Below are 18,773 nucleotides of genomic sequence, written 5' to 3'. Positions count from 1 at the left end.
GAGAAAAAATATTAGTGCGAGCCAACAATATGCACTAAAAACACCAACTGAACCTTCTGGAGGAAAGAGGATGTAGCAAGCTGACTAAGGGTCCAGCTGCCCTCATGATGGCCAGGGCACACATGGAAGGACAGGGTCTGTCTGGAGAAGGCAAGGACCCTGGCCGCGTGTCCAAGGGGAGCGCAGCAAGCCTGAGGACAGTCTCCTAGGGCTGCTAGGAGGAAGATGCCACCTTGAGAAGGATAAAGAAAGATGTGCCGCCTGTCCTCAGACACATGCAGAGCCCTCAAGAAGAAAAGGGCAGCAAATCAAGGCAGCCCGAAAGGCGCAGGTGTGAGAGATACAGAGGCCTGCTTCTCCAATCACAGGACCTCTGCTCCAGCGGGGGTTCCACCCTGTAACAGGAAGTGCAGGCTCGAGGGGAGGTGGTAAGGTAACAAACAGGCACCGAGATGGGCCTGGTTGGCCTCGAAACTGCCTCTAGGAGCAGCACTTCTCAAAAGTTCTGTGCCTAGCCATCACCTGAGCATCTTGTTAAAAGGCAGGCTCTAACCTAGGAGGCTGGGGTGGACCTGCCATTCTGCATTTCTAAGGCGCTCCCTGGTGACGCTAACGCTGATCCTCCAGGGACCACACTTGCGTAATTGGCTCTGGACCCCTTGCAAGGCGGAGAGCAAGTCCTGACCAGGTGGGCCAAGAGAAGCCTCCTTTGTGGTCCACCACAATCTGTACAAGCTACGGGAGCCCCAAGGAGGGTGCCCGTGTCTTAGGAAGGAAAATCCCTCCTGGAGTTACACAGCAAAGTAACGCTGGGCCCTTCGCTCAGTAAATGTTGCCTGAGGGAGAGGAGGAAAGAGTGGCGTTGAGCTCTGTGTGTTTGCGTCCCCAGTACAACTCAGCACTGGTTCACAGGAGCAGGAACCAGACAATGACCTGCTGCAAACGTGTCTAGAATTAATCAGCTCTGCCCCACCCATGCCTCCACAAAAGCCCTCTGCCCCCTTATTCCTGCAGGGAAAGGTGACTGAGCACTGGAAGGCTCCCCGGCTGTGACTCAAACACACACACAATCAAATCCGATCCCCGCAGCGCAATATTCCCAGGGCCCTGACCTCCCCTTGCTGCTACCCACTCCGAGCCCACCTTTCCAAGCCTAACCCCTCACTCTAGAGCCACCCCTTTTCCTGGCTCTGGCTCATTTTCAGGTGTGTCCCCAACTCCACCGATCCCTTCCAGACTCGGCCGAGTTTCTCTGTCTCCACGCCTCGGCATGCTCACAGCATCTGTATGGCCTGTCTTAAAAAAGTATGCCTAAGAATCAGTTTTACGGCGGATGCGTCGTCTCGGATGCCAAGGTCCTATAAGCTCCCCTTTGTCTCCCCCTGCGGCGCCGAGCGCGGTGCCGGACACACAGGAAGTATTCAGAAACGGAGCTGGGGGCGGCGGCTGTGCCGAGAGGGGGTGCCCAGCACGCAGGGACCAGCCGAGCCGCGTGAGGGTCCCCAGGGCGGAGCGCGGGACCCCGAGTTCAAGACCCGCAGCCCCTCTGCGCCCTCCCGAGCCGTTGGCCAGGACTGATCGGGGCCGGCGCCCCTTCCTTCCGGAGCTGCTCCACGCGCCCGGAGCCACTCACCCCCAGCGCCCTTACCTTGTAAACCTTTCCGAAGGCGCCGTCGCCCAGCTCGCCCACGATCTCCCACACCTCGTTGGGGTCCACGTCCCGGCGGACGTGCTCATATTCGCGGGACTTTCTCTTCTCGAAGGTAGACAGGCGCAGGATGCGGCGGAAATTGGCGAAAGCCATGGCTGGAGGCGCGCGAGCCGGGGAGCGAGGTGGCGCCGGCTCCGGCTCGGGCTGTGGCTCCGGCGGCCGCGAGGAGGAGGGGCTGGAGGACGCCTTGGCGCTCTGGGGTTCTCCCCAGACCCGCCCTTCCCCGCAGCCCGACCCCGGTCAAGTGCGCCCCGGGCTGCGCGCGGCGGGAACACCCGGAACCGCGCAGGCGGCGAGCGGTCCCCGCCCCCGCTCGGTCCAGTCCCCGGGGCCGCCTCCCGCCTGGCCGCGACGCTCGCGCCGCACTCCCGCCCAGCGAGCGAGCCCCGGGACGCGTTCACGGGACCTGGCCCCGCGCCCATCCACGGCCCGGCTCCACCTGCCGCTCCCCGGCAGCGCCCGGAGACCCCTTAATTGGCTGCGGGCGCTCCTCGGCTCCGCCCGTCGCCGCAGGGCACTCTGGAAACTGTAGTTCCCCGCGCGCCGCGCCTCCGCGAGCCACGGCAGGGCTTTTAAGAGAGCTTAGAGCATCCCTCGGCGGCACCGGCCCGGGTCTGCGAGGCCGGCCGCGCCGCGTGGCTCGCTAAAGGTTTGTGGGAGCGAGAGGGGAAGCCGACTGGCTTTCGCGAACGCCCACTGATGGTCGCCCAAAGGCCAAGGAGGTGAAGGGCTTTAATCACCGAATATGCCCCGCCACTACCCCGCAAGCCTGCTTTGCTCGCGCCTACTTTTCAGGTAGGGGACGCCCAGCGGGCAAAGGCTCCAGCCAGCCCCAGGCTGCACATCCTGCTGGAGGATCCCGTGTGGTTTCCTCGGCGTGGTGCTGCCTCCTAGTGCACGAAATGCTGCGCCCCTTGCGGCCGCCGCCAGTCCCCGGAGGCCGGGGCTTCCCGGCTAGTTTCCTGCTTCCCAGGGGCTCTCCCGCACCAGGATCCACAAACTGGCCAGCATGAGAGGGCCGGGAGAAAGAGCTCCTTGGGGACTTTTTAATCACATGCTTCATGATGGATCTTAAGATATGTTTGCATATTTAGTAAAAACTTTCTGAGCCTTAATTTCCCAATTTTAAAAAACTGAGCTCATTACAGACAGCAGTGAATCCTTGATCCTGGCTATTTGATTTGCTCCACTGCTCCTGTAGCAGCAACTGTTCACTGTCTATAGGACAATTATATTTTTATCTAAATCTACAAAGTGGTTCTGTGAAAATTGATAAAAGGAAACCTCACTAAAGTGGAGTTCAGAGCTGGAAAGGGGAGTCGGGAGCACTTGATGTCAATTACAGGAAAATTGTCAATTGCGGACTCCAGCGTAAGAATACTCAACAGGAACATGATCAGTTACAGGAACCAACAGGGAAAGATGCCCGTTGCAACTCGGGGAAGAAATCCACTACTCTGGTAACTCGGCCAATGGAAAACCATTATCACCCTGAACTCTTGCTTTTCTCCAGTAAGGTTTCCTTCAAAACAATTCCTTCCAACTTCCTCTTTCTCCATAAAATAAAGTTCCTCTCCTTTGTTTGTTGGACTTGTCTATGGTTTTTCCTTGGCTTGCTTGTCCTGAATTGCAACTTTCTTTTATTCTCGTATAAACCCATTTTGCTGGTAAAATAACTGGCTGTTTTATTTTTTAGGTTACATTTCCAAGTAGAGCATGCTGAGGGGTGCGCAGCCTGCAAAGGTTATTATGGTTACTCTACCTAATAATCAAATGGAATGTCAGCAAATGTCACACTCCAGGAATCTCCACCCTTATGGAGAATGTCAATGTTGAGATGTTTTCAGCCCTTCCTGAGCAGTGTGCAAATTCGAAATGTTACAGAAGCCTGGGATGCTGGTGGTGTTCTGCACAAAGGGTGCCCTGAGTAAAGGCTGCCAAGAGGTTTGAAAGGTCCCACACCTTACTGAGCAATTAGAATTGTAGAGGGTCTTTATCACTAAAAGAAGGAAAACTCTCACTGAGTAAGCCCATGTTTAAAACCTCCCCCAACTAGCTGAAAGGCAGGTCTTTTCAATAGTTTTGGTCGGTTTGACCAACTCTGTGAAGAGGTGGGGTAACAAAGGGAAAGGCTTTCCCACTGGGAGGCAGAGGCTGTGACTTCACAGAAACTGTAAGTTTGAGGGGACGGAGGTCAGAGCCTCAGCTCATCCCCAAGCCTGTGCCAAGCCACTCAGGGCTCTGTGACTGGCTCTGTGATCCCTCCAGAAAAAAAATGAAACAAGAAACAAAAATGGAGAGGTTCACTCAAAAACATTAAGTGAAAGAAACCAGACACAAAAGACTATGTGTTATACGATTTCACTGATATGAAATGTCTAGAAGAGACAAAAGACCACATACTTTATGATTCCATTTTCATGAAATATCTAGAAAAGGCAAATCCATAGAGACAGAAAGTAAATTAATGGTTGCCTGGGGTGTAAAATGGGAATTAACTGTGAATAGACATGAGGAATCTTACTAGGGTGATGAAAATGTTCTTTATATAGATACAGCTTTATCAAATTATTAGAGAGCATGCAGGGGGTAGGGGCAGAGGGAGAGAGAAACGCAAGCCGACTCTGTGCTCAGCACAAAGCCCATCATGGGGCTCCAATCTTATGACCCTGAGCCAAAACTAAGAGTCAGAAGCTTAACCTACTATGCCACCCAGGTGTCCCTGATGAAAATGTTCTAAAATTAGATTATGGTGATGATTTCACAACTCAGTAAATTTTCTGAAAATCACTGAATTATATACTTGAAATGGGTGAATTTTATGATATATAAACTATACTTCAGTAAAGTTGTAAGAAATCAGAGAGGTTCAACAAATCTAAAGCTCCATCTCAGAAATAGCTAGTAGACAACAAGACTGGTCAAAGAAAAAAAAATTAAAAAGAGAGAAAGGAAAAATATTCACCAGAGACAATGAAAAGAGGGATATACTGTATTATAAAGATTTTTAAATCACAAAATATTTTAAACAAATTTACGTAAATACATTTTTTTAAGATTTATTTATTTATTTGAAAGAGAGAGAATGAGAGAGACAGAGAGCACATGAGAGTGGGGAGGGTCAGAGGGAGAAGCAGACTCCCCGCTGAGTGGGGAGCCCGACGTGGGACTCGATCCCAGGACTCCAGGATCATGACCTGAGCCGAAGGCAGTCACTTAACCAACTGAGCCACCCAGGCACCCTACGTGAATACATTTTTTTTTAAATTTTAAGTAATCTTGGGGCGCCTGGGTGGCTCGGTTGGTTGGGCGACTGCCTTCGGCTCAGGTCATGATCCTGGAGTCCCGGGATCGAGTCCTGCCATCGGGCTCCCCACTCAGTGGGGAGTCTGCTTCTCCCTCTGACCTCTTCCCTCTCATGCTCTCTATCTCTCATTCTCTCTCACTCAAATAAATAAATAAAATCTTTAAATAAATAAATAAATAAAAATAAATTTTAAGTAATCTCTCCATCCAACATGGGGCTTGAACTCATAACCTCAAGATCAAGAGTCACATTCTGTACCAACTGAATCAACCAGGCACCCCAATATGAATAAATTTTAATCTACATGAAATGGGTAATCATTTGCAAGAAAATATAAATGATATAAATAAATAATATATAAATGATACATGGATACATAATTTTAATAAAAACAAAAGCCTAAATAAACTAATAACCAATAAAGAAATGAATCAAGAATCAAAAGTCTTCTCCTACTGAAAGACATCAGGAATTCTACTCATTTTATGAGATGAGATTTACTGCAACTAGATAAAGACAGTAAAATAAAATTATAGACTAATTTCACTTATGAATTAAATGAGAGAAAAATAAAATACTAGCAACAAGAAACCAGAGGTGAATAAAAACATCAGGACCAAGAAAGGTTTACTCAGGAGTAAAAGAATGGTTTTACATCAGAAAAGCAACCAATGTAAGACATTGCATTGACCAAGGAAAGAAGAAAATCACAGTCACAATAGTCACAGAAAAAGCATTCTTAGGTTGGATTCCCCCAGAGGGAAGGATCAGGATTTGAGTGCAAGTACTTTATTTGGGAGGTGATGCCAGGAGCACCAATAGGAAGTAGGAGGCATGAAGCCAGTAAAGGATGCACTTTGAGCTGATAACTGCTGAGGCCACCTGGGGCTAAATCCTAGTGGGGAATTCTGGGGGTCAGGGTACAACACACGTCAGAGTCAACCCACCTGAGACGCAAGGAAATGGGAATTTTTCCTCCAGGTCCCATCCGTCCTTGGCCAAGCCTGCTCCCTAAGGTAGCACTTCCAGCCTGCTCTGCTTGAGGGACAGGAGAACACCCCTAACTTGAGAGATGTCACGAGGCTTTGTAGAACTTCTACTAACAGTCCTTACAGTTCTTATTTCTTTTCCTTTCCTATGGCATTGGCTAGAATCTCTAGCTATATGTTAAATAGCAACAGTGAAAATGGAAATTCTTGTCTTGGTCCAACATTTAATGGGAAAGGGTTTAAAGTTTCTCCTCTAGGTATGATGTTTATGAAAGGATGGTGGCAAATGATCTGTACACAGAAAGAAGTTTCCTGATATTCCTAATTTGCTAATAACTGTTTATCATATCCTATCATATCATTGTTATATCATCTACTATAAAGCAGAACTTCATAAAATATTTTTATTCATTTATCATATAAGTTAATCATAATATTAATCATATGATTTTTCTCCTCTAGCCTAAAAACATGGTGAATTTCACTGATTAAAATATTCTTGCATTCCTGGAAAGTAAATATTTTGCCTGGCAAATCTTACACTTAGGATTTTCATATCTGTTCACAAGTCAAATGGGCCCATACTTTGTACTGTCTTTATCTGGTTTTAAAATCAAGATACTGTTAAAATAAAAAACAAATGCAGACCAGGCTTGAAAATTCCCCAAGCAGACAAAACCATTTTAGTCATACAAACAAAGCTTAATTTAGCTTATTTTGCAAGACTAACTTGACCTGGGTCATTTCTTGCATATGCCTCTGGAAATCACGAGCAAAACTTGAACTGTTTCCCAAGGTTGATATAAGGTAACCACTAACCAGTTCCTTATCATTTAAGAAAATTCTGATAACCAACCACTGTGAGAAATAGACAGTCACTGCTTTCTCACTATATAAACTGTTTCATAACAACATACTCCTGAGCCTCATTCCAGGTTTTGGTTTGAGTGTTCTTGGTCTGCAAAACGTCTTCTTGGTGTGTATACCATAAACTTTTCTAACCACTACATAAATGATTTGTTGGTTTTACTACTATTATTTCTGAACTTTTTTTTTTAAAGATTTTACTTTTAAGTAATCTCTACACCCAATGTGGAACTCAAATTCACAACCCCAAGATCAAGAGTTACATGCTCCACAAATTGAGCCAGCCAGGTGCCTCTCCTGTCTCACTTTCTGATTGCAGGGTTTTTGTTTTCAGATTTTATTTATTTATTTGCCAGAGAGAGAGAGCACAAGCAGGGAGAGTATCAGGCAGAGGGAGAAGCAGGTTCCCTGCTGAGCAAGGAGCCAGACATAGGACTTGATCCCAGGACTCTAGGATCGTGACCTGAGCTGAAGGCAGACACTTAACCAACTGAGCCACCCAGGCATCCCTTGATTGCAGTTTCTTTTAATTTATTTTTTAAAAGATTTTATTTATTTATTTGAGAGAGAGAGAGAGCATGCATGAATAGGGAGAGGGTCAGAGGGAGAAGCAGACTGCCTGCTGAGCAAGGAGCCTGATGTGGGACTTGATCCTGGGACTTCAGGATCATGACCTGAGCTGAAGGCAGTCGCTTAACCACCTGAGCCACCCAGGCGCCCCTAATTGCAGTTTCTTATTGGGTTTAGACATTGCAAATATCTTTCTGATTTATCATCCATCTGTTAACTTTGCAAACAGTGTCTTCTGGTGAACAAAAATGCTTAATACTGATTTAATAGAACTATTTTTGTTTTATTTTTGTAAGTTTTAAAAATCAACTCAATTACTTTGAGACTTAATTTACGTTCAGTAAAAATGCACCCAGTGAAAGCAATACAGTTCAGTGAGTTTTGACAAATGTAGATACCCATCTAACCATCACCATAGTCCAGGTATAGAATTTTTCCAACATCTGAGAAACTTCCTTCTGCTGCTTCACAAGTCAATCCCCCATTGACACTCCTCACCCCAAGCAACCACTCATCTGTTTTCTGCCACCATATATTGGAATTGTCTTTCTTAATTTACCATATAAGTGGAATCATACAGTATTTTACCATATAAGTGGAATCATACAGTATGTGCTCTTTTATTTTTTATTTTTTTTAAGATTTTATTTATTTGACAGAAAGAGCAAAAGCAGGGGGAGCGGCAGGTAGAGGGAGAGGGAGAAGCAGGCTCCCCTCTGAGCAGGAAGCCCGATGAGGAGCTCGATCCCAGGACCCTGGGACAATGACCTGAGCCGAAGGCAGATGCCTAACTAACTGAGCCACCCAGGTACCGCAGTATGTGCTCTTTTAAATCTGGCTTCTTTTCATTCAGCATAATGTTTGTTGAGATTCAGCATGTTGTTGCATATATTCGTGGTCCATTCTTTTGATTACTGAATAGTGTTCACTGTATGGCTATACCATAATATGTGATTCCATTCAGCTGTTAATGGACATTTGAAATGTTTCCAGTCTTCAGTTATTAGGAATAAAGCTGCCAAGAACATTTGTGTATAAGTCTTTGCATAGACATACATTTTCATTTTTCTTGGGTGCCCCTAAGAGAGCAATTGTTGGTCCTATACTAAGTATATGATTAACTTTATAAGAAACTATCTAAGGGGTGCCTGGGTGGCTCAGTCAGTAAGTGTCTGCCTTCTGCTCAGGTCATGATCCCAGGGTCCTGGGATCAAGCCCCACATTGGGCTCACTGCTCAGTGGGAAGTCTGTTTCTCCTTCTGCCCCCACCCCCACTCGTGCAAGCTCTCTCTCTCTCAAATAACTAAATAAATAAAATCTTTAAAAGAAAAAGAAACTATCCAAGTATTTTACACAGTGGTTGTTATCACTTTACATTCCCACAAGTGATTTTACTCCAAACACATGATCATCATTAAATCTAGCCATTCTTGTAAGTACATGCATACTGGCTTTTGCCCTGAAGACATTTGCCCAAATCCTAAACTACAGAGCTTAGGGAAGGAAGACACAAAATACAAGAGAAAGCCAATAGGCTCACAGGCTAAAAAGCTAAGCTGAGCCCAGATGTGGTCTCCAAATATAATTTTCCATGAAATGAGTCTATGGCTCCTTGGGGAAGTGCTTTCTAGATCTAAGACAGGAAATGTCTGTCCTCACATCAATATCTGTGTCAAGGTTTGAAACAGAATAGAGAATGTATATAGATGGTAAATAGGCACATGTAAAGATGCTCAATGTCATCAGTCATCGGGGAAATGCATATAAAAACCACTGGATCAGTCTGGATAGTTTAGGTTATGCTACAGTAAAAACAAAACCCCCAACGTCTTGGTAGTTTACAACAAAGATCGATTTCTTACTGTTTAGTAAGCTACAAAGAATGTCGCATTAAAATGTATGGATGATCTACAAAATTATAACTTTTCTTGAGAATCTCAGGGAACTGAGGTCCCAAGGCAACCAAGTGACCTGAGTTCTAAAAAGGAACAAGCTCCTGCCAAGGACAGATAGGGCACAACACAGGTCACTTTGGCAGAAGGTGGCTGAAAATGGCGGCCACCATACAAGTGGTGGAAAGAAAAGCAACTAAGGTTTTGGCAAAGGATTAAAGGCAAAATGTGGGCTACCATGTTGGTGTGGAATAGCTGGAGTTCCCGGGCACAAGGGGTGGTCCCACGCCCTCATAAGCTCCTTCCCACAGGTGAGAGAAATCGGGGGCAGGGCAGCAGACGGAAGAGAGCCACTTCTTGCTGAGGCAGGAGTAAAGGAGGTGGTTGATGGCCGCCAGGAGATGAATATAAGACCTCAACTACTTCCCCGGGGAAGTAGCAAAACCAACTGCCTTCAAAGCAGAAGCGTTGTGCTGTTGGGAGAGGGGAACAAAAGCCCTCCCTCCCAGGGCCCAGGTAAAGATCTCTGGCTCCTAGCTAGGACAAGGACAGGAAAGATCTTTTGTCTTTTTGTGTAGTTACTCAGGGACTTAGGCTGACAGAGCACCAGCATCTTGAGTGTTACCAATTACCATGGCATTGGAAAAGAGAGTTCTGACATTCTGGGAGTTGTTACAGTAGCTAGCAGCACTCACTCTAACTGCTACACTGGGAAAACGCCCTTAAATAGGACAAGTGTTCTCCCTCCCCTCAGCACCAGTGGATCTTTCCCTTTGTGGCTCCTGGTGAGTTCTGAGGGCACCTGCACCTAAATTCCTCATATGACATTATTTTTAGTGTTGTATACAGTTAATACTCATTTAGGTTTACTCACACATTTTCAATTTCTGGTGCTCTTCTTTCCTTCCTGAATCTCTGTATGGGCTTGTTTTTCTTTGCCTGAAGAATTCCCTTATGGGTGTTATTTTTCACAGTTTTTTGTGTGTATGGATTTAGTTTGCTAATGTTTTGTTTAGAATTATTGCATTTATGTTCACAAGTGAGATTTGTAACTTGCCTGTCTTATACTGATCTCGCCATGTGTTGATATCAAGATTATGTTAGACACATAAAATGAGTTGGAGAGTTTCCTCTCTTTACGATTCTCTAGAAGAATAAGAAAGCATGCTGTACACTTTTTTTTTTTAAGTAAACTGTATGTCCAACGTGGGACTGGAACTCACAACCCTAAGATCAAGAATCATGCACTTTACCGACTGAGCCAGCCAGGCACCCTGCATGTTGTACATTTTAAACTTACATAATGTGTGTCAATTATATCTCAATGAAGCTAGAAAAAGAATTGTAAAATAACTAATTTTAAAAGTATATTGATTACAAATTGAAATGATAACATTTCAGACACAGGGTTAAATGTTATCAAAATTAATTTCACTCCGGTGCGCCTGAATGGCTGAGTCAGTTGAGCACCCTACTCTTGGTTTCAGCTCAGGTCATGATCTCGGGGTCATGAGATTTCAGGATCAAGCCACTCGATGGGCTCTGCACTGGGCTCGGAGTCTGTTTGGGATTCTCTGCCTCTCCTCTGTCCCTCCCCCTGTGCATGTTCTCTAAACAAACAAATAGATAAAATCTTAAAAAATTATAATAATTTCACTTCTTTCTTTTTTCTTTTCTTTTTTTCTTTAAGTAGGCTCCACTCTATGGAGCCCAACACCAGGCTTGAACTCATGACCCTGAGATCAAGACCTGAGCTGAAATCAAGAGTCCCACACTTGGCTGACTGAATCACCCAGGTGCCCCCTTTTTCACTTTTTTTTTAAATGTGGCTACTAGAAAATTTCAAATTACATATGTGACTCATATCTGTGGCTCACAGGGTATATTTATTGGACAGACCTAATTTAGCTTTTTTTTTTTAAGATTTTATTTTCAAGTAATTTCTACACCCAATGTGGGACCAAACCCACAATCCCAAGATCGAGAGTCACATGCTCTGCCAACTGAGCCAGCCAGGCACCCAGAGAGTTGTGTATGCTACTCTTATACGTATTTTAATCTCTTTCCTATCAGTTTAATTGTCTCCTTCCTCATTCTCAATTTTAAAAATCTTTCTCCTTATCACACTTGCCAAAAGTTTTATCTGTTTTTTATTGGTCTTTTCCTAAAACCTGCTTTCACACTAGATCTAACTACAAGTTTATAGAAAATATGGGAGACAGAGGGACGTGTTAACACATTGGAGATAAAATCTGCAAAAACCAGAATGTTTTCCTCTACATGACAATCTGGATTATTCAACAAATAAACTGCAAGAAAAAGAAAGATAGAAAGGCGGAAACTGAAGATATTAAAAAACAGTCTAAATGTAACACTTAGATCTGTTCGGTTTCCTGACAATCTATTAAAAATTTAAAGAAACAATCAGGGAAATTTGAATGCTGAGTGAATATTTAATGACATTAAGGCATGATGTTGAGTTTTAGGTAAAGTATTGGTAGGTAATAACGTTAAAAAGGCTATTTTAGTACTTTTTCATATATTTTTCAATTTTTCTTATTTTCTAATAAATGCATTTAGGTTATAAATACTTCTCTGAGAAGCACTTTGGCCACATAGCACAGGTTTCCATGTGTAAGGAGAGAGCGTTCTCACATTCATTTCTAAACGGTCTGTGAGTTCAGTTTGGAACTGGTTCCATTTTAGTGGCAGGGGAATAATCAAGTTAACAAGAGACTTAAGACAACAAATCCTGATGGGGCGCCTAAGTGGCTCAGTCGGTTAAGCGTCCGACTCTTGATTTCAGCTGAGCTCAGGATCTCAGTGTGGTGAGATGGAGTCCCATATTGGGCCCTGTGCTCGGCAGGGAGTCTGCTTGACATTCTCTCTCTCCCTCTGGCCTACCCCTGCTCATGCATGCTCTCTCTCTCAGTAGATTAAATTAAAAATAATAATAATAATAATAGATCCTAACAGCAAGGCCAGAGGACTGGGAGGAAGCAATTTCAGTGTCTTACCGGCAACGTCCCATGATGTTGTTGCCTAGGGAGGCCTTGGCTACCAGAGCCTCTCTGTGTCCAACATTCTAGTTCCAAGGCAGAACTCTCTTCTGTTCCAGGTCACCAGAGCCTTCACCCTAATGAGCGCCACGATGAAACTGAAGCAAGGGTCGTTTCTGTGGTACCTCTACCTGGACAAGTTGTATTGCCTGTTATCCGTGAGGAACGTGAAGGCCTTGCTAGAGTATTTTCACCTTCTTGATGTCCACCACAACAACACCTTGAACGGTCAGTGAGTTCAGCAGGGCTTCCTCTGAGTTGTTACCTGGCTTTTAACTAATGTGCAGGGAAACTCGCAGAACCAGAAACTGCCTTACTAACAAATATGTATTTTGTCTTCTAAATGAAGCTAGAGAAATCACCCACGGACACTTGAGACCGGGGGCAGTTGAGTGAGGAGGGGAAGGCCACTAGGCTTGGGGCGGGGGGTGCCCTGGTGCCCTTTGGTGATTCGGAGAGTGTGTCATCATCCTCTTTAAGGGTCATTTTCCTCATCCATAAATGAAGCTTCTCATAATAGAGCCCACTTCATGGTTGGGGAAAAAAAAGAATGAAATAAGATAATGTGTGGAAAATGGTTAACACAATGCCTGGCACATGGTAAGAACTTACTAAGTGTTTGTTATTATTATAATTATTCCTGGAGGCTGAGCCCCATTCAGGCATTAACCCTTGAAGACCTCCTAACAAGATTTCTCATCTGTCAAGTGGGAGGTTTGAATCAATGATCCGCAGGATCCCTTCTAAGTTTTGGTACTTGAGAGTAACCAAAAAGTGTTGATCATCTTGACCCTGCCTTTGAATGCACAAACTAATGGAAGATCAATTAAAATACTTTAGGCTTTTTTGGGTTTGTTTTGTTTTGAAGGACTGGGCATAAATAAAGCATCCTATCCATTCACTGTGATCTGAAGGAAGTGTCATTTGTGAATAAGGTGTGTCTTCCATAAAGATTCTTTTTTAAAGATTTATTTATTTGAGAGAGAGAGAGAGAAAGGAGAGAAGGAGCAAGGGAAGGGCACAGGGAGAGGGAGAGAGAGACTCTCAAGCAGACTCCCCGCTGAGCATGGAGCCAGACGTGGGGCTTGATCACAAGACCCTGAGATCACGACCGGAGCCAAAATCAAGAGTTGGACACTCAACCGACTGCGTCCCCCAGGCATCCCTTCCGTAAATATTTTTATGAGCTTATGCAATCTTTACAAAATGATAAAAGACACCTTCGTTTTCTCACAATTTCATGCCTCAGTTTTTCTCTTTACATATAGATTCACACACAATGTCACCAAATCTTTGCAATAGCAGAGACCTAGATAAGGCAACTGTAAGGGCACCCGGCTGTAAACAGAAAAGCTGGGACAAACCCAGGGCTTCCTGACTCCAAAGCCCACACTCATAGTCTCACCAGAATGTTTGCTGAGAAGTCTGGTCTCCCTAGTAACTAAATCACTGCGATGATGCAAAGCCCAAGAGGTAAAGTCATGCTCCTGTCTTCTGGTCACCAAGGGACTGGGCAGTGCCATGAGAGCGTGAAGGCACAGCCTTAAGTTTTGCCTTCAAGGAGGCAGTGACTTAAGGCTTGGGAACCTTGAGTGGGCCAGAACCAGCAGTATTTGCTAAGTAGCTACTAAGTCCCACACTGCAACATTTCTCAAGGAGCAACTACACAAAGGTCACTGTTACATATAATGTGTTGTTCCCACGTGTTCATAACTAGTGGGGCATAGGGAAGGAAAGACTGTGTCCGAAGGACATCTGAATTCCAGCTCTGCCACTTCCAGTGGGGTCCACCAGCCAGCAGCAGCAACATCGCAAGGAGCTTGTGAGAAATGTAGACTCAGTCCAACATCAGGTTTCATGAATCAGAATCTGTATTTTTACAAGATTCTCAAGTGAATGGTATGCCCATTACAGTCATAGAAGCACTGAAATAGACCAGTTACTATCTGAGGCTTAGTATAAAAGGGTGTGATACCACTTTCCCTGGAGGGGTGTCGGGGTTCAGTGAAATGTGGCAGCTAAAGCACCTAGCCCCTAAGGCGCTCCATGATTGCTCCTTTCCCCCGTCACCAAATGCATGTGCTTCACATAAGCATGAGGAATACTGATACTTTTATAGGAATGATTTTTAAATTTCTCCTGTTTTCATGATCTCAAGTGAAAGACCCAGGTGAGATTCAGCTTCTCCAAGAAAGTGTCCGAGGTCCCCAGTGAGAACTCAGCTCTTCCATGTCTGAGGAGTACTCTGAGCCCGTTATTGCTTAAGGACACACCTCTGTGTCCTTAACCGAGCCCAACCCACCGTCTCATCCTCCACAGATCTGGGCCCAGGGCCTTGACACATGGCTGGTTTGAGGAATTGTGGAAGGGATAGTGACGAAGCGAGAGACCAAGTGTTACCATGACTATTGCGGCTCAGCAAGCTTCCAGCAGGGCTGCCGTTTATGTGGCTCCTGCTTGTTCAGCATCTGGAATGGTCTCCGAATAATCCATCTCTTCGCCCCCCGCCCCCACCCTAACAGATGTGCTGTTCTATCACTTCCTTCACCACGTGACCAGCTGGAACCGGACACAGATCATGATTGTGTTTAACATGCTGGACTGGAACGCTATGGGCGAGATCGGTTTTGACCAGTTCTACATGTTGGTCTGCATCCTGCTGGCACAACAGGCGAGTAACAAGTCAGGATCTGGGGCAGAGGAGATAGAGTGTGGCTGCCGCCACCATCTTCCTAAGGGTAGCCATGAATTAAGACTGCATCAGAGTTGTCTTCCTGTCACTCAAAACAGGAAGGAAAAAAAATGGGGAGAGAACTACTTGTGGCTCCTAAACGATCTGTCTCTAACCTAGAAATCTGCAGGCCACCCAGCCTCACTCCCCCTGCTGCCCATCTTAAGCCCTCCCTCATCCTCTTTCTGGCTGATCTCACCCCATCACTTTCCTCCTTGGCATGCCCTTCCTTGCCCTTCTTAAAGAGCCACCAGGAATCCCAAGTGCCTCACTCTCTCAGGGATCACTTTTCTCAGAGAATTTTCTGAAGGGGATGGAGGATGGAGATGAGAAGCTTTCTTCTTTGGGTTCCTACCTGATCCTATGCACACTTCCATTGTGTATTTACCTACTTCCCACTTGGAAAGGAAACCTGTCTTCAGGATCTTATCACCTTACCATGATGTTTCACAAGTAGATTCTCACTGAATATAAGGAGATGTGTTCTAGTGACAAGGGTTCTGTCTAGCAGAATTGATCACAACAGGTGGCTTCAGTTCCCCTCAAATACAGATGCTGAAGCAGGACTTGATACATTAACCATAGAAGGCTTTCAACCCTGAGCTTCTAGGATTTTGCCTTTTGCTTTTAGCTCTCTAGGAAATGAATATGAATATACTAGTCTTGATGCAGCCCAAGTTTATTTTTTTAATTATTTTTTTTCTTTAAAGATTTTATTTATTTATTTGACAAAGAGACACAGCGAGAGAGGGAACACAAGCAGAGGGAGTGGGAGAGGGAGAAGCAGGCTTCCCACTGAGCAGGGAGCCCGATGCAGAGCTCAATCCCAGGACCCTGGGATTATGACCTGAGCCGAAGGCAGATGCTTAACAAGTGAGCCACCCAGGCACCCCAATTAATTTTTTTTAAGAAACTATTTTTTTTTAAAGATTTTGATCTATTCATTTGACAGAGAGAGAGGGCACAAGCAGGGGGAGAGGCAGAGGCAGAGGGAGAAGCAGGCTCCCCGCTGAGCAAGGAGCCCAACGCGGGGCTCAATCCCAGGACGCTGGGATCATGACCTGAGCTGAAGGCAGACGCTTAACGACTGAGCCACCCAGGCGCCCCATGCAGCCCAAGTTTAGAAAGTAGCACCAACAACACTGTTCCTTGTATAATGTATTTTTCTCAAAAGAACCACTTGGAAGAGCAATTTATCTTCCGCCATTCCCGGCCTGTCTTTGAGCTGCTTGACCTGGATGGGGAGCTGAGAATTGGTGCAGAGAACTTCCACATGTACAACTTTCTCTTCAATATCAAGAAACAGGACCTCAGAGAGCTCTACCATGACTTTGACATCACAGGTGACCGTGTAAGTGCAGATTCCTTAAGTGTGACCTGGCGGCCTCTCTGTCCAAAGGCAGAGATAATGCCCTACTCCCTACTGTAGACAGGGTGGGGAAAACCTGCTTGAGCACGTCATGGCACTGGGATCAAAAAAGCCGGAGATTTACAGGCCTGTGAAGAGAGAGGACTAGCTAGGCATCATATCATACGAGATGGATGCAAAATTACAGAAGCTCAGAGAAGAAAATTTTGTTTAGAAGTTTAGAGAAGGAGATATATTAATATGGCAGGAGTTGACGTGGGGAGAAGGGTTTATAGATTTAAGTAAATAGAAAGGAGGAAAGTCTAGATGGGAACACATGAGAAAATCCTAAGAGAAAACAACTCTGGCGAAGACCCTGGATTCTGCCTATTTATTATTATTATTTTTTAAAGATTTTATTTATTTATTTGACAGAGTGAGACACAGTGAGAGACGGAACACAAGCAGGGGGAGTGGGAGAGGGAGAAGCAGGCTTCCCGCCGAGCGGGGAGCCCGATGCGGGGCTCGATCCCAGGACCCTGGGATCATGACCTGAGCCGAAGGCAGACACTTAACCGACTGAGCCACCCAGGCGCCCTATTAACATATTATTTATTTATTTGAGAGAGAGAAACAGCACGAAAGGGGAGAGGGTCAGAGGGAGAAGCAGGCTCCCCGCTGAGCCGGGACCCCAATGTAGGACTTGATCCCAGGACTCCGGGACCGCAACCTGAGGCAGTCGCTCAGCCAATGGAGCCACCCAGGCGCCCTGGATTCTGCCTATTTAAAGAGCAAGTGTATGGGGCACCTGGCTGGCTCAGGTGGTGGAGCACAGGACTCTTATTAATCTCAGGGTTGTGAGTTCAAGCCCCACATTGGGCATAGAGCGTACTTAAAAATTTTTTTTAATCAAAAAAAAAAAAAAAAGAGAGGAAGTCTATGTTGGGGAAGCAAGTGGGAGCTAAGGTTGAAAAAGATGGATCATACTATGTAGAAGGTGCCAGCCTGAAGCGTCTAGACCGGACGCAGCAGAAGTAAGAAAGTGACCCATGGTTGCTTTAGAGTCTACAGTAGACTCTCTGTTCCCAGCTCCTAGACTACAATCAGACTATAATTATGTCCTCATTACTGAGCCTCTTCAAGTTTCCAAGTTTTTAAATGGGAAATGATTACAATCCTGCTGTCATCTGAAACAAAGTATCAAATCCTTCCTGAAATAATTTTTCTTTCTTTCCCCCAACAAAAGCGTCTTAATTACAAGGAATTTAAGCTGTTTACTATCTTCACCATGGACAAATACCAGGAGAGGCAGAAAGCAGAGAAAGATAAAGATAAAGGCAAAAAGGATCTGCTCAAAAAGAAAAGGCTACATCACGTTAATGTGAGCCTCAAACAGTTTCTTGGAATAAATGTATCTGAAAGTAGACTATAAGTAATCACAACTGTTAACATGTCTAAAAATAAATTTAGAAAGTCTAAGTGGATATTTTTACATTGGCTTTCACACATGAAAGGTTCAAGTAAGTGCTCTTCGATCAGCAGGTTCTTAACTTGAATAACTTATTGACCTCACGATAATAAAATGTGAAGTAACCACTTTCTCTGTGGACATGTCTCAATTCTGCTGCTGCTTTTCAGACCAACACTATTCATAAGTATATCTAAATAATTACAAACACTGTCTTGGAGCTAAACAGCTGAAAGACAGTGATGCTTTCCCACTATTTGTCACTAGTGGTCTAACATGCTCAGAATCCTGTCTACTCTCTCAGTCCTTAAGCTAAAACCACCTGTATGCAAGACACTGCAAATTGGCAAATGGTGAAGTGCCTCTACCTGTAAGGGAAACAGACTTTTAGGGATATGGGAGCTGTGTTATTCCTAGGACCTGAATTACAAAGTTAGGTGCTCAAGCAACTGTACCAATCTACTAGGGTAGAATAATTATTACATGCCCTTGTATAATTTTAATTTTGTGTAATTAATGCCTTGAATAATTTTCCAAGTTTTTTTTATTGTTAATCACCATACATTACATCATTAGTTTTTAATGTAGTGTTCCATGATTCATTGTTTGTGCATAATACCCAGTGCTCCACGCAGAACATGCCCTCTTTAATACCCATCACCAGGCTAACCCATCCCCCCAACCCCTAATTTTCCAAGTTTTTAGCATGAGACTTGCGAATCCTCCCTACCTGTCTGTACTGTGATAGTAATGATGGCAACTACCACTGAGTAAGTGCTTGCAATGGGTTAGGCAGGTGCTTTAGATGCATGAAGTTATACTCATAACCCT

At 44.9% G+C, this 18,773-nt stretch overlaps 2 protein-coding genes across 2 annotated transcripts in view; one reads left to right on the top strand and one right to left on the bottom strand.

Moving 5' to 3' along the window:
• The window catches only part of STK10 (serine/threonine kinase 10), a 117,623-nt gene extending 115,499 nt beyond the window's left edge, over window positions 1-2,124 (bottom strand). The window contains exon 1 of the mRNA XM_028102837.2: window positions 1,649-2,124. Coding sequence (XP_027958638.1) covers window positions 1,649-1,804 — 156 coding nt within the window. The 5' untranslated portion in view covers window positions 1,805-2,124. The remainder of the gene's footprint in view (window positions 1-1,648) is intronic.
• Window positions 2,125-12,487: 10,363 nt separating this feature from the next.
• On the top strand, window positions 12,488-17,923 carry EFCAB9 (EF-hand calcium binding domain 9). Its single transcript, XM_028102623.2, is given in 5 exon segments — window positions 12,488-12,623; window positions 14,918-15,066; window positions 16,301-16,477; window positions 17,721-17,900; window positions 17,903-17,923. Coding segments are annotated over 5 exon segments (663 nt in total).
• The last annotated feature ends 850 nt before the right edge of the window (window positions 17,924-18,773 follow it).

Source organism: Eumetopias jubatus, unplaced genomic scaffold (genome assembly GCF_037043125.1).
Source record: "Eumetopias jubatus isolate StellerSeaLion01/CBP00866 unplaced genomic scaffold, mEumJub1_p1.0 scaffold_5, whole genome shotgun sequence".
In the NCBI taxonomy this organism is placed as follows: Eukaryota; Metazoa; Chordata; class Mammalia; order Carnivora; family Otariidae; genus Eumetopias; species Eumetopias jubatus.
Note: the sequence above shows the minus strand (reverse complement) of the source record. Positions and strands in the feature narration are given on the sequence as shown.